The 15,511-nt window shown below is 43.6% G+C and overlaps 1 protein-coding gene across 1 annotated transcript in view; it reads right to left on the reverse strand.

The window, feature by feature from the left end:
* Positions 1–545: 545 nt before the first annotated feature.
* Positions 546–15,511, reverse strand: part of LOC147458467 (lysophospholipid acyltransferase LPEAT1-like) — a 32,533-nt gene continuing 17,567 nt past the window's right edge. The window contains exons 3-10 of the mRNA XM_086513095.1: positions 10,684–10,800; positions 10,557–10,594; positions 10,407–10,471; positions 1,475–1,543; positions 1,257–1,390; positions 1,048–1,188; positions 903–966; positions 546–804 (exon numbers count right to left, since the gene is read on the reverse strand). Coding sequence (XP_086369221.1) covers positions 776–804; positions 903–966; positions 1,048–1,188; positions 1,257–1,390; positions 1,475–1,543; positions 10,407–10,471; positions 10,557–10,594; positions 10,684–10,800 — 657 coding nt within the window. The 3' untranslated portion in view covers positions 546–775. The remainder of the gene's footprint in view (positions 805–902; positions 967–1,047; positions 1,189–1,256; positions 1,391–1,474; positions 1,544–10,406; positions 10,472–10,556; positions 10,595–10,683; positions 10,801–15,511) is intronic.

Below are 15,511 nucleotides of genomic sequence, written 5' to 3' on the forward strand. Positions count from 1 at the left end.
TGCATACATGTGTTTCCACACTAAGCCTACATGGCATACATTGTCAATTTTGCAATTTCTGTGAGTTCTGCAGTTTCCAATTTTCTTGTAAATTCCCTGTAAAAATCCCTGTGAAATTCTGAAGTTTTTGTAATTTTGCACTCTCTGTTTTCAAATTCTTGAAGGGCTGAGTCAAAGGCTGTAAATTCCCTGCACCCGAGGGGGTGGGGTGGGGGGGGGGTGGCGGCGTGAGAAGACAGCGCGCAGAGAAATTGAAATGAAATGTTATATTAACGTCTTCAAAAGGCCATAGTGACCTATGAGACCAGAAAGTTACAAGGTAGTGGATCTGATACAAAGTCAGAGTAACAAAATAACCTAATCAACAGTACAAAACAAAGAGAGAGAGAGAGAGAGAGAGAGAGAGAGAGAGAGAGAGAGAGGCTATCTATGTCTCCTATTTGTGGCATTGTGGCTACCTCGCTGCTTCCTTGGAAACAGATTTTAAACACAATATCTGGCATACATGCAGAATAACATTAAACGATACATTATGTGCTATAATAAGTGATAAACAGACAACTTTTAAGCCTTGATTTCTTTATTGTCAACACAAAATGTGCTAGATATCAGCTTTGTTATGTATTAAAATTACAGAGAGCTGAAAATGTCAAGGGCACAAGAGGGGTTCAGAGCAAAATTGGTTCATGGGAAAGATCCTTGCCCACTATTCACATCCGAAATAGAACCTGTACAGTTCGTTCAAAGCCAGATCGATTTAGAGCAGTCAAATACTTTACTGAGAAACTCTGGAAGCCAAGTAATCTGCACGAGGCACCGCACCAAAACTTGTAAGGAATCATGAATTATACTTTTACCACAATTACGTGAGTGTGTCAAAACAATATATTGACTTTTATAACCATTTAAAAAAGAATGGTAAATTCGCTTTTCTTGCAATCCAATCTCCACTTGTGTTAGATGTCCCTGCAAAAAGTTAAGAATGATGTCACTCTATGAATTACAGTAGTTAGTGAAAAAAAGTCCAGAGAAACAGAAACAGAGTACCTCGGAAGCCATCAACATTCTGACATTGTTGGCATACAATCGTGGATCAGACTTCTCCTTCTCTGATGGAACATAAATGGGTAGCCAGACAACTTCCAAATGGTTTATGAACTGGCAGAGAAGTAAAATCACATGCCTCACCTGCAAAACTTTGCTCCTTAAGACAAACCCATCAAGCACAAAAGCCTAAATATGAGTGAAGTACTTACACCCGAAATTGTGTCCCAGGCAGGACTAAAACGACTGTAGGGATATTTTAAAATGACTGGCTGAACAGGAGTCCCTGCAACAAATGCCCCAGTCTTGAAAGGAAGAAGATAGTTACCATTTGTGGTAGTTCCTTCTGCTCAAGACACATATCAATCAGCCCAAGATTTGTGCATGATGAAAGATAAACATCAGAATGAGCAAGCTCACTGCACAATACCAGGGAAAAGCATCATCATTGGTGCCATTTTATTGTTAGCTGCAGTGCGCAACCTTTCACAAATAATCCCTGAAAACGAAACAGCAACCACTGGAGTTTTTTGTAAACAAGATAACACTTTCAAAAAGATGCACTCATCTGACATCTGAGCGATTTCATGTCGTGACTGGTTCTTCCACCCGTCTAGGTGATGAGCTTTAGTAAGATAGCCCATTTCTCTCGGACAATCTCAATCGTGCAGCCCATGCGTGAGGCAACAATGCGCAAACGAAATGATTGATTCAACACAAGAAAGGTAGCCACTACACACATGAAAGTGAAGAATGCAAGAAACTAAGAAGGTTGCACGTATTTTGTTGCTTCATCCTCCCCGGAACCGACAAGAAGTCTTCAAGCAAATAACTTTTCAAAGGGTGTTATGATGTAATTGCCACATAACGACTTGCCCTCAGCTTGAAATGTCATCTTGAGATCAAAAAAGCTTCCAGGCAATCATACAAATTGAACACCCCATTGGCATTTTCAGGTCGCCTTGAATGAGCACTCATAGACAGATTTTTTCACCTTAAGGTAACCCCAAGTCTGCCCCCCTTTTTCCTTCCCTTTCCACGGCTTTTGCCTATTGTCTGGAGGGGAACTCTAGTCTCCATCTTTCCCAGTGTCTACTGTTGGTGTTCTTCAAGCTCTAAGTACTAGTTCTGCAAATTACTCCGTAATTGGAGGCCTCTACAGTTGTGTCTGTTCTGCTCGTCCACCCTCAATCTCTAAGTGGTGGGATGACACCCTGAGCTGGCCAATAGCCGCTCAAACATTGAGTGGCATATATGAATTCGTTAAGTGATCCGGTGGTTGGGACAATTAGTAAATCATTTGTAATTAAGGTTGGCCAAGCCAGCCAAGAAAACCCAAGAACTGGGTGTCTTGAGGCCCAGCCTGAGGTTAAATCGTCTGTGGAGACCTGCCAAGCTTTAAAAGAAGCACATGAGATGGACGTACATATTGTCGCAGTTTCATTGCAAATGCCTTGTCTCGCGAGCCCAGATATCCGTTGTTAAATCAGTGCATCATCAGAACTTTGATGCAATGCGGAAGCACTCCAAGATTTTGATAGGGTACAATGTTACAAGCTTGGATGCCCGAGCACGAAATCAATAGCAACACACCAACAGAAACTGCAAAAACTGAACTTGAATAGAAGAAGAAGAAGAAGGAGAATTTTAACGTCATAGGAAGACCTTAAAGATTTACCTGACAAGAGGAGAGTTGAACTCAAGACCTGTTATTCAAGAGGGAAATGGTATAACCAATCTACCACACTTGGGTGATAGAGAGAGAGGGAGAGAGAAGAAGAAGAAGAAGAAGAAGAAGAGAATTTTAACGTCGTAGGAAACTATTCCAAGAGACCTCAAAGATCTATCCAACGAGGAAAGTTGAACTCAAGAGAAGAGGAGAGCTGACACGAAGTGACGGAGTTCCGCTTCGAGATGCATTGGCCCCAAAGTCTGGCACCCCTTCCATTATTTCTTTCTTTTTATTGCTTCACAAAGTACAACTTGCACAAGAGTCCTCTCTACAACTCTGCTCCCCTGCTACGTCTGTCAAAGAGTGACCCGAGGGAACAAAGGTACAAAGGCCCAAAGCATGGCGCCTCCAAAAGCTTGCCATTTAAATTTGCTAAAAAAACATAAGCCCCAAAAGCTAAGCCAGCACAAATCCTCCTCAAATTGGCTGTACCCACTGCCACGTGGCCCTCACAGGGACGAGCTCCACATACCAACAGAAAAGAACAGACTGAACAACTTTAAGTACTTCAAATGACAACCGAACTGAAAGAGATGCACGACACACGAGATGGGGAGTGGCGGAGTTCCACCCCAAGAGAGCACTGACCCCAAATTTTTTCGGTATTTCTTTATATTGCTTGAACTCAATACATCACTGGTACTCCATCCTCTGCACCTTCACACTAAAGCATGCCAGAGAATGAGCCCTTGGCTCATATTTAAAGGTCCTTGGCCTATGAAAAGTAGTTACATGAAAAGCTTCAAACTCAAAAGCATCTGGCCTCTCAAAAGCAATCAGCACAATTTTAGGGAATTCCGTACAGCTTGCCACGTCGTCACCCACCAACGTGAAACGCGGATTCCTATACACTTGCCATGTCAGCATGTCAGCACAAATTGCGGCGCGTCCGTACAACTGCCACGTAAGCACTTTTTATGCCAAGAAATACTGTGTGCACGCGTGGCACTTTTTATGCCAAGAAATACTTTGTGCACGCGCGTAAGTCCTGCTTTATTTTGATATCTTTGGGTCCCCTCGGCCCCATCTTACGGGGTCCCATAAGTTGGTGGGAACTAGTATTTAGAAATAGGCCACTCGGCAAGACTTTGCAAGTTGGTAAAACTTCTTGTGCTGCTTCTACTTCTTCTCTACTTCTTCTAAAGTTTAGGCCCCTCAGTCGGGATCTGCAGGTTGGCTCCGTTCTTCAGTGGCTTGAACGTCAGCAGTTTGTAACAGTGGCAGTCTGCAAAATGCAAATCCTTATACGTTGAGTGCTCCAACCTCATGGGCGGAAAGATTTGTAGCAAGGGCCAGTCCACCCTCTCCTTTTAGTGGCCATTTGGTCTATGCCATCACACTTGTGACATACCTCTCTCTTGAAAGAAGAGTAATCGCCCTCGATTACGCCTGCAAAATAGATGAAGGCCATAAACTAGCTCAGTAGACATTGACTTTATGTCCTCATGAACCAGACTGAAAACATGCATCACTTGCACAAAGACATAATCACTGAACAATCGCATCACATTTAAGTCGAGATTCCTATACAAATCATGATCATTGTGTCACAAACTGCTGACGTGTCAAGCCACTGAAGAACGGAGCCAACATACAAATCCTAGCTGAGGGGCCTAAACCCTAAGTAGAAACAATAGCAGAAGAAGAAGAAGTCCTACCAACTTAAGGACCCTGTCTGATGGGGCCCAAGAAACCTAAAGATATTAAAATAAAGCAGGCTACCACACACACTCACACTCTTGCGTAACATGTTGATGACATGGCAACTGTACGGACGCCAACAATTCGTGTTGGATTGTTGACGTGGCAGACAATTCGAAATTCTGCGTTTTACGCTAGCTGTGCTAACGTGGCATCTGTACGGATTTCCGTGATATACGTTGGGTAGCTTTTAGCGCCAGTTTTTGAGGCCAGATGCTTTTGAGTTTGAAGCTTTTCATGTAAACTACTTTTCATAGGCCTAGGGCCTTTAAATATGTGCAGAGGACTCAGTTTCTGGCACTCTTCCGAGTGAAGGTGCAGAGCATGAGTACCGTAGTTCAAGCAATATAAAGAAATACCAAAAGGGGCGCAAACGTTTGGGGCCAATGTTCTCTTTGGGTGGTACTCCGTCACTCGCTGTCTCGTGTCGTGCATATCTTTCAGTTCAGTTGTTATTTGAAGTGCTTAAAAGTTGTTCAGTCTGTTCTTTCCTGTTGGCACGTGGTGCTCGTCCCCGTGACACATTACAACTTATTTAGCAATCGCATCACATTTAAGCCGAGATTCCTATACAAATCTTGATCATTGTAACTTATTCAGCAATCAGATCAATACCATGTTGATATTGAACTTGTTTACATGTGCTCCGCCACTCCCCGTCTCGTGTGTCGTGCACTCTTTCTCTCTCTCAATTCAATTGTCCTTTGAAGTGCTTAAAAGTCTGCTCAGTCTGTTCTTTCCCGTTGGCACATAGTGCCCTCCCGTTATAGTAGCATCAGATCCTTTTGAGCTTTGATATTGTTTGAAATTTGTTTGAAATGGATGGTATCTGTTTTAAGACTGTCTTGGTGCCGATTTTTATTGTTTTACTCTGGTTTTAATACTCGTTTAATACTTGGTGATCTACTCCCGCGTAGAGTAGTGAGAAATGCTGGTTTGGTATTGTCTAAACCTCGGAACAACGCAGATGGGATGCTTGTGGAGCGTTTCGTTGTATGCTTTAAAACCTTGGAACGACGCAAACAGGATGTCTTGGAGCGTTTCATTGTACGCTGGAAAACCTCCGAACAACACAAACGGGATGTCTCGTTGTATGCTTGAAACCTCCAAGCGATGCAGGCGACGGTCTTGGGAGCATTTGGTTGTATCAGTCCTCTAACCTCATGGCCCGGACCTTTCTAGGTTATTTGTGGGGGGAGCGACGAGGTAGTTGTTGAGTAGCTTCATACCGCAGACCGCCGTCTATCTCGAAGGAGTGTTTAGCGGCGTTGTTCGTTGTGTCTTGTAACATGCATATGTGAGCATTTGCGTTGCATTGTGATGTGCCAACCACTCAATATTCCTAATTGGGTGAGATTGCTTGGGTATGTAATTTTAGTGCATAGAAAAGATCATCATAGTCTGGGTGTGATGGCTAATTTTGCTATGCCAGAATATCAAGAGCTCTGATGTGGAATGAGACACCCGTTAGAGAGCGCAGTTTGGGTGTGATATTGATTGTCCCTTGGAATGTCCCTCGAAAATGACCCTTGGAAATTTTTGAGCTAACTTGAGTTGTTTTGCAGATATATAGTAATCGTCACAGACGATTACTCATCTTCAAGAAGCGGAATGTCACAAACTGCTGACGTGTCAAGCCACTGAAGGACGGATCCAACCTGCAGATCCCGACCGAGGCGCCTTTGTAACAGGCTTGGACACTCTAAGCAAGAAATCAATAGCAACACACAAACAGAAACTTCAAAATCACTGGACTTTAATAGAGAGAGAGAGAGAGAGAGAGAGAGAGAGAGAGAGAGAGAGTCGACACGGCCAGCGTAGTTCCGTGCCCAGAGGTATTCGCCCCAAAGTCTGGCGCCCCTTTCAGTATTTCTTTATCATGAATCATTGCAAAGTATAGTTCCCGAGGGACCTCCGCTCTCAGACTCTGCGTCCAAATGCCCTACAGAGTGAGGCCCCAAGGGCTCTTGTAAACAATACAAGGGATGCCAAAAGCAGAGCCCCAAAAGCAATCAGTCCAAAAGCTTCAAGTTCCAAAAGCTGGCAGCACAAATCACGGAATTCCGTACAACTACCACGTCAGCATGTCAACGCAAAAAGCGGGTCTCTTCGTACGACTTGCCACGTCAGCAGCCTTCACATGATCTTTCTGTTTATTATTCTTGTGTCCCCCAAGGCCCCATCAGACGGGACCCTATAAGATGGAACAACTTATAATCTTTAGATCTTGTCAGTTTCCTGGCGGATCTGCCATGTGATCATTTTGTGACATATCCCCCTCTTTAAAAAATTGTAATCGCCCTTGATTACGTGTGCAAAAAGAGACATAAGCCATAAACCAGTTCAAAAGACACTGACTCTAAGTACAGACGCACTAGACGACACAAATCTAGCACTTGCACAAAGACGACAGTCATTGAGCATTCACATCACATTCAAATCATATCACATAAAAATCCACCCAAACTAGGACCATAATTCTTGGCAACGTGTTTAGCAATCGCATCTAGATCCACACCGGACCTCATTGATGTCGGATTTACTAATTCTTATTGCGATCCATAGATTCTCAAGGCCGAAATGTTGCAATCATTTCGTCAATCATTCCATCTTTCAATCCTGTACTCAAACACAGTCACATGAGAGAGCACACATAAATCACATTCATTTCGGGAATTCCCATGATGAAGTACTTCTTTCATAAAGTCATCTAGCAGAATACTCTTAGCCCATCAATATCCCTGAAATCCAAAGGAAAATCAGTGACTTTATTCCATCTAGGTAGCCTGCGACAAAGGAGCGGAGTGACTCCCTTCTTGTGCAGTCCCGTCTGCAACAGATTCAACCTGCCACGTCAGCAGCCTTTATGCGATCTTTCTTTTTATTATTCTTGTGTCCCCCAGGGCCCCATCGAACGGGACCCTATAAGTAGGAACAACTTATAACCTTTAGATCTTGCCAGTTTCTGGGCGGATCTGCCACATCATCATTTTGTGACACGCCTAAGCCCTAAGAAGAAGCAATAAAAGAAGTTCCCACCAACTTATGGGACCCTGTCCGATGGGGCCCAAGAATCTGAGGCTAATAATAAAGTAAAGTAGGACCCACACACACACACACAAATTATTTGTGTATGAAGTTGATGATGTGGCAACACTATACTGACACTCTATGATTCACACTGGCATGCTGACGAAAGCCTGTTATTCGCGCTGACAGGCTACTGACGTGGCAATACGGATTTCCGCGAAATACACTGGCTGCTTCTTAGCACTGGCAGATTTTTGGACCAGATGCTTTTGAATTATATGCTTTTCATGTACTGCTTCTAGAGGCCAAGGGCCTTTAAGTACGACTGATGGGCTCTCACTTTGGTAGTCTATCCGTGGAGATGTAGAGCTGAGCCAAGGGAGTTGTACCTTGTTGATGCAATATAAAAAAATACCAAAAGGGGCACCAGGGTTTGGGGCCAATGCTCACCTCGTGTGTCGTGCACTCTCTCTCTCTCTCTCTCTCTCTCTCTCTCTCTCTCTCTCTCTCTCTCTCTCTCTCTCTCTCTCTCTCTCTCTCTCTCTCTCTCTCTCTCTCACACTCAATTCATTTGTTATTTGAAGTGCTTAAAAGTCTGCTCAATTTATTCTTTCTTGTTGGCACGTGGTGCCCTCCTGTTACACTTCATCTTCCCACAAATGCCTAGACGGAGGGGTGTCGTCTCTTATTGGATTCATAGCTAGAACCCATGTGTGTTGCCAAAAAAGGATCGGAACCTCCGTACAAGAAGAATGATTTGAGCTCTAATACCAATGTTACAGGCTTGGACGCCATGACGTGTTTGGCCAAAACCTGAGCAGAAGAGGAGCCGGCCCGATCTGCTGATGTGGCAATCCATAAATAGCGGCAGGATTCACAGGTTGTACGGATAGGGTGACGTGGTAGCTTTTTGGACCCAATTATGAAAGCAATTGACCATGTAGCTTTTAGGGGCACATGTTTTTAGCTAGAGAGCTTTTAGAGGGTGCCTAGCTTTTGGGCACAATTGCTTTTGTGCTAGTGACTTCTAAATAAATGCCTTGGGGGTGTACTCTGGTAGATCAGTGCATGGTTGCACAATTGCAAAGTAGCCTCCCCGACAATTGTACTTTGTGAGATCAATACAAAAAGAAGTACCGAAACTTGAAAGGAGTGCCAGACTTTAGGGCCAGAGCATTTGAAGGTCAAACTAAGCTACTTCATGTCACGATTTCAGTCTGTTCCAAGTTCAAGTGTTAAAGTTTTTCTTTTACTCAAAAATTTATGCCTAGTTTCATAGATCTAAGAGACATGAAGGTTCTTCTTCAAACTTGGCTTGTACAAAACTTATGTAAGCGTAAAATTCTTTTCCATTAATTTGGAAACTATAGAAGTATTTTCTGGAGGCATGGAACCTCCCTTGATGCTGACATCCAATATGAACCATATATTTTTGTGAGGTCAAGAGGATCTCATGGGCACGAGATCTAAGCCAAGCATCATACTTGCCAAATCATGGCATGCCAAGCAAGGCATCACAACCGTATAGCTCCATTATGTGAAAATCGACTTGAACCACAAAGCCTTGGACATGAATTTGAAGTGTGCCCACTAGTCAAGTCATAGAGGAGTATGGCGATCTGAACTTGCATTTCATTCCTGGTAGCAAAGCCATCAATGCCAAGTTTGACGGCCAATTGAGAAGAGAGATAATTACGCATCGATCCATGATCAAAGAAAATAAGGGCTTCTTAATCGCGGACCTAAACTCTACAAGGATCAGCAAAGGTGTCTTGTGAAGTCTCTCCAATAATGTCAAAAGTTAGGCCAACTGATGTGCGAGGTCTTTTGTTGCCTTTGTTGTTGTTAGGGTTCTCACGAGGTGGTGGTCGTCTGTGATTGTTGTTATTGGTGCTGGTGGAGTTGTTGGAAGGAGTGGGAAAGTCATGGGTATTCTTGTGAGGAAAAGTAGAGTTGGGTTGGGGTGATCCATGTGTAGGGCAAGTGCAGGTAGTATGGCTTAATCAAAACATCGGCCTCGGGCACGATATCCAGCCTTCTTTTGAGGAGACAAACTGGATCGACGAAGAGGATATTGAGGTTGAAGAGGAGTGGTGATTGAATTGGGATATGATGGAGGTTGTGTAAGACCAAACCAAAAACCAAATTACGCTTCATGGTATGAGAGCCAATGCGAGAATGAGACCTAAGTCAATGCATATTGGGAACAACCTTTCCGATACAGTACTCCCACAATGCAAAACATAAACCACACATGTAATGCTCGATTTGCTCGGCCACAGTGTAGTCATGAAGAGTAGAGAGGCAGATAGACATTCCAAAACTGTTGGTTTGCATCAAGAGTATTAATGTGGTATATGCAAAAAATAGTCTATACGAATACGAGATCCATCACAAAAATCTCATCTTAAAAATCATCGCAAAAAGCAGTTTCACTTCTCGAAAACTGCGGAGTCAAGACCCTGTAGCATCCTCGCTGGACTCCAAAGCAAAAAGAAACACTCTTCAACAAGAAGGCAGATGCTTTGGATGTTTCCAGATAGGTCACACTCTCATCCACTGTTGCAAACGTACAGATATTTCTCCAACCGAGCAACCAGCCGCAAAAACAACTATTGGACTTGTACCTGATCTTTATGGCATCATGACTGCTGAGATTCCTCCAAGGGAGTATGCAGATCCCAAGGCAAAACCCAATATGTATCAAGCAGGCAGGCCCATGCCAGGAAGGCTCAATCTACCAAAGACACATACATTCTATAAGCTAGGCACTGTACAAGCCTGATTGGGAGAAACTTTGGTACAACAGAAATAAAACTCAAGGAAGAGGGATTATTATGAGCATGGCCACCAGCAATATTTCATAAGCTTTGTTAAAATCCTAATCCTTAGTCAATACCTGCAACCCCCTTGAAATCTGATGGTTTATCTTCCCGCTGTACATAGACACAACCTAAACACTTGCTGCAAGTCCCATGCACAAGAGTTAATGTCTTTCCTTGCATAAATGCTTCTTGAGACCAAGTAAGTTCAAGGTGACAAAGCAAACCTGATCAAACCAATAAGCGGTAACCTAGCTACCGATCTCTGCAAATAGAATCCAAGCACCAATGAACAAATTCAGGGTCAACTTGATTGAGCTTCCATCAACATAAATAAAATTGTTGTAAAAGCACCTTTGCTACAAAGCTGGGAAATGAGGCAGACATTTGATAGAGAATGTCTACATATGAGACATGATTGGATACAATGGCACTTGGATGCAGGTCCACCCCATCAGCAGCCTCTCCCTCCTGCACAAATAAACCAGCCAATGAAGAAGCCTCTAGTGACACTTCATCAGACAACGTACTATAGCACGAACAGTTGGATACTATGCACAGAAAATATCAATTTATCAGGGAATGGCTTTGCAGTATAGTATACCGTAGTGGGCTCTCTTAGCATCCAACAAAGCTTCGACCAAACGAAGGGCACAAGGTGTTTTGTTCAAGCACTCTAGTTCAATAACATAAACTAAGCCATCCAGTTAAGAAAACCATTGGAAAAAATTGCCTGCTCTCTCTCCACTTGATGCTATATAATGGGGGAAGGCATCCTATAGTTAACCAGTCTCTACCAGAGGATGGTAAAAGCCATGTACCACAGAATCTGTAACTCATTACTATACACAACTGCAAATTTAAACTTACCGAACTTGAAATAAAACTGGAATAAACAAAGAGCATATATGCAGAGCTAAAGGGCTCCAAAGAGAAGTCCACGGCCCTTCAGGTATTTGTTTATTACACAGCACAGCTGAATACAAATATGGCATGCCTATGCCTCTGGGCCTTGTGTGTGGTGTCTCCCAAATAGAATTGACTCTGCAAGTGAGGCAAGGACAACTTTTATACGCCTTCCCCTCAGGAGGCAACGCCATTCTCATGAAAATAAACCCTAGAGGGAAGGCTTGAGCTCATGTTGGGAAAAGCAAAGCTAGCAGTCTCAAGAGCCGAGAAAGTGAAGAGCAAAGCCATGCAAAAGCAAACCAGCCCCAAAGAAAATTCAGCACTCTAGAGAAGGAAAGGACTCCGTAGAGAAAATCATTCCCAAGAGGTCCTGGGACTTGTGCTGAGTTTCCAAAGATGTTACATACCAAGGAAGACACGTCCTAGGGTTGCACTCGGAGAATCTAGGAAGACAATCTCTGCTTGTCAAAGCAAAATCTAACCCTAAAATCAAAACAAGCGTCTTCAGACAAATACAGAGAAAAACAGAATATAAATATAAGACATTCACACAGTATGCTCACTTGCAACCATTCATGTTTTGTTAATGGGTATCTCCTGTTTTCATTACTCTTCATGTATATAAATGCACCCACTCCTCATGATCCTTCAAATTCCTGCATCGTCGTGCATCTGAAGTTGAATGTTTTCTGGACTTCACAGGGTATCATCAAGAAATCTTGCCTCAAATCTCCATCATCTTGTAAGCAAAAACTTGCTTTCGAGCTCTTCAACATCTAGTTGAAGGTTCAACCTGATCAATAGGCGACTCACATTTAAATGGTCCCAACAAACTCACATAAAAGCATGGTGGATCTTCATTGGACCGCTCATTAGGCTGCTTCAACTTCCACCACTTATCTCTCACTTTTCTAGGATTCTAAGTGTCGTCTCAAATTTGAAACATGGCGCCAATTCCTCAAACAATCAGGAAAAAGAGGAATATGAAGTCTCTGTGAGGGTAGAGTGAAGAACACACAGGTGCAGATCATATCTGTGAGGAGCATGCCTCTACGAACCGGACAATGACACTGAAAGAATAGAAGTTGACAATGATATGCTACACATATGCAAGAAAAGACCATAAAGACGGCGTTCAAGCAGCGGAAAGACTGGAGGCACCTGGTCACTCTCAAAGTAAGGCTACAAATAAGAGATCTCTGGTCTCTAAACAAGTAGTGCCCGGTTCCAGTTATGTCAGCCAAGACGAATGGAAGTGATGAGGCAAGTCAGAATTTCTTTGGGTTTATGGGTGGTGTACCTACCTGTAGATGATTGGCAGAAGGAGATGTTCTTGGCCCGAATCCAAATGGCTATGGTGCTCAAGGAGCCTGTCACAAACTGGTGACGTGGAAGAGCCACCCGGACATACACACACACAGCATGGTGGCAGCAGATACGGATGCTCGAAAAATGCACCGACAGGCTGACGTGGCTGTACGGATGTCCGCAATACGCGCTGATTGTGCTGACATGGCAGCAGCATACGGACTCCCCGCTTTTTACGCTGACTGTACGGACGTTCTGCGTTTTACAGATAGCAGAACGGAATTCCGCTTTTAGCGCTGGCAGCTTTTGGGACAGTTAGCTTTTAATTTTAGATGCTTTTGGGGGCTCTGCTTTTAGCAACCCTTGTAACTCTTTATAAGGACCCTAGGAGCTCACTCTGCAGAGGATCTGAACGCAGAGTCTGAGAGCGAGCACCTGCGGGCTCAATTGTACTTTGCTCAAAGATTAATATAAAAATAAATACCGAAAGAGGCGCCAGTCTTTGGGGCCAATATCGCTTGGCACGGAACTACGCCGGGCCATGTCGACTCTCTTGTGATCTATGAACTAATTTCAAGTGAATCTTTGTTGTGTCGCGGTAGAATCTTGGCTCGGGGTGTCCAAGTTTGTTAAACTGGTATCAGAGCACGGCCGATTTCTCTTCTACCGGGAAATCCGATCCCTTTTCTCGCGACACTTGAGGATTCTGACAAGAATCAATCGACTTCTTCTGCATCCGCTGATGCGGGAGGAGACCACACATAATTTTTTAAACGAATTAACAGAGGAAGAGTACGGGCCACCTCGGCCTACTCAGTATGAACTTCTAGAGATGCAGCGTTGACAGCAGGTTGACGAGTGCACAAAGCAGATAATTCAATTTGTGAAAGACCCTCAGTTTGCAAAATTTTTGTCTTAGTAATCTATCGTTGAAGTGCACACTCAGTGGTAGAAAGCAACCGAACCACCAATCACACCGGCAATCAAGAAACCTCCTCCTCCGAGGATGTTTACAGAAACAAGAACTTCAAGAGGTGGTTCATACTCGGATCAATCAGCTTTTGAACACGAAAAATCAATCCAAAAAGCAATTGAAAAAGTGCAAGAAGGGGACTGACTACCTTTGTTATTTGGGCCGTCAATCTTCTTTTGCATCAGCAAGAAAGCAGAATAAGCGTGTACGCTTTCGAGGACTACCCAGTTCTTCTTCTTCCTCTTCTTCTGACAGTTCTTCTAGCTCTTCTCACTCGAGCGAGGAGGACAGAAAGGGCAAAAAGCCAAGCAAAAAGCAAAGCTTCGGAAAGGGCAAGAAAAAGGCAAAGAAACTCAGATTCCATCCAGTTTCTGATAGTTCTATGGAGGAGTCATCCTCTGACAGCTGGGACTCCGATGACCATATGTTTTATGCAAAGAAGAAGCACTTCTACAGAGCCAACCAATATGACTTCCTCGAAGACGAGCAAGAAAGCAAAAGAATTTAAAGAAGGTGGACACTCGATAAAATTTAAATCCTTTTCTGGATTTTGAGATGCTTCGAGGGCTTTGGCCTTTATTCAGCAGTTTGACATAGCCTTCTCTAGAGGGCTGCATCTTTTCTCAAAGGAAATGCTCGAACATGGTGGTCCACTCTTCTTCTGAGGAAAGAAGCTCCAGTCAAGTGGTTGAAATTCAAAAGGCTCTTTATTTCTTCTTTGCTGACCCGGGAGTACGAACGGGATATAAGAACCGCTTGAGACCATCTTCGGATGCCCAAGGGAGATTCTTTGGACGCTTATTGCGAGAGGTTTTGGGACTCTTTTCTACCAACCTCTTCATTTAAGAAGGTCACCTTTAAGAAACGGATTGAGCGGTTTTGCTGCGGACTCCCTATATAGATCGGAGATTACAGCCTTGAACAAAAGTCGAATTCTATTCAAGAATTAATGGGTCATGCGAAACGGGGTTTTTGGATACATTCGGGAAATTTGACTTACCCCACTGATGAAATCTTGACTCAAAGAACCAAACAGACCTCCCAAAATGAAAGTAGAAAGAAAAAAAGTTCCCAAGAAAAGAAGGATACACAACCCCAACTGACTCTTCGAGAAAGGGCTAACTATATCAAAGAGGGGAAGTGTTTTGGTTGCAGGGAACAAAGGCACATCTCCGCAAAGTGCCCCAAAAAGGCACAGCAAGGACAGACTGAAGATAGGCCAAAGAGTTCGAGAGCAGCACAGGAACGTGGCAGAAAAGGCAAGATGAAAGCAAGACTGGTACCGGATGCATGGGTAACCCTCATTAGTTTTATCCTTTTCCGTAGCAGAGGAACGTGGCAGAAAAGGCAAGATAAAAGCAGAATTGGTACCGGATGCATGGGTAACCCTCATTAGTTTTATCCTTTTCCGGTGGGAAGATCACGTAAGCAAAAACACACTTCTTTATTTCCTTTTTAATGGACATATGGCTTACAACAATAGGGAATAGCCGATCCCCTACATAACAAAAATTTTAATGTTCTTGCCCTCATGCTCAAAGGCAAGGGTCTTTTCCGCATAATGTGGGACCGGTTGCATATGGTAATGCCATGGCATACCCAAGATGATATCACATCCTCAATTGGTGCCATCAGAAATGATTCGCGGTCCTTGTACTCACCAATCCGAAGATTGAGTTGTCCTTGCACGGGAGTTGCATTGGTGGTTAACCCCTCGAATGCCGATCAAGAAGTGATCGGAGTTTCAAGCTGAGCCGGTGTAAGGCCCAAGCGTTCTGTAGTTTCCAATGAGATAAAGTTCTATTGATCCAGGATCATGGCTGTCCACTTATTCAATGGGCAGCCGGTCAATTTTTAAAATGATGTGAACCTATTAAAAACTCAGTGAGCTGAAACTGGATGCTACACAATACTTCCAAGGAGACCCTGGATGCAATTCTCAGGCACCGATGCAATGCAGACACAAATTCCTCACGGGAAAGCATCTGCTAT

This window comes from Adiantum capillus-veneris, chromosome 5 (genome assembly GCF_014529385.1).
Source record: "Adiantum capillus-veneris isolate H3 chromosome 5, ASM1452938v2, whole genome shotgun sequence".
NCBI classification, from domain to species: domain Eukaryota; kingdom Viridiplantae; phylum Streptophyta; class Polypodiopsida; order Polypodiales; family Pteridaceae; genus Adiantum; species Adiantum capillus-veneris.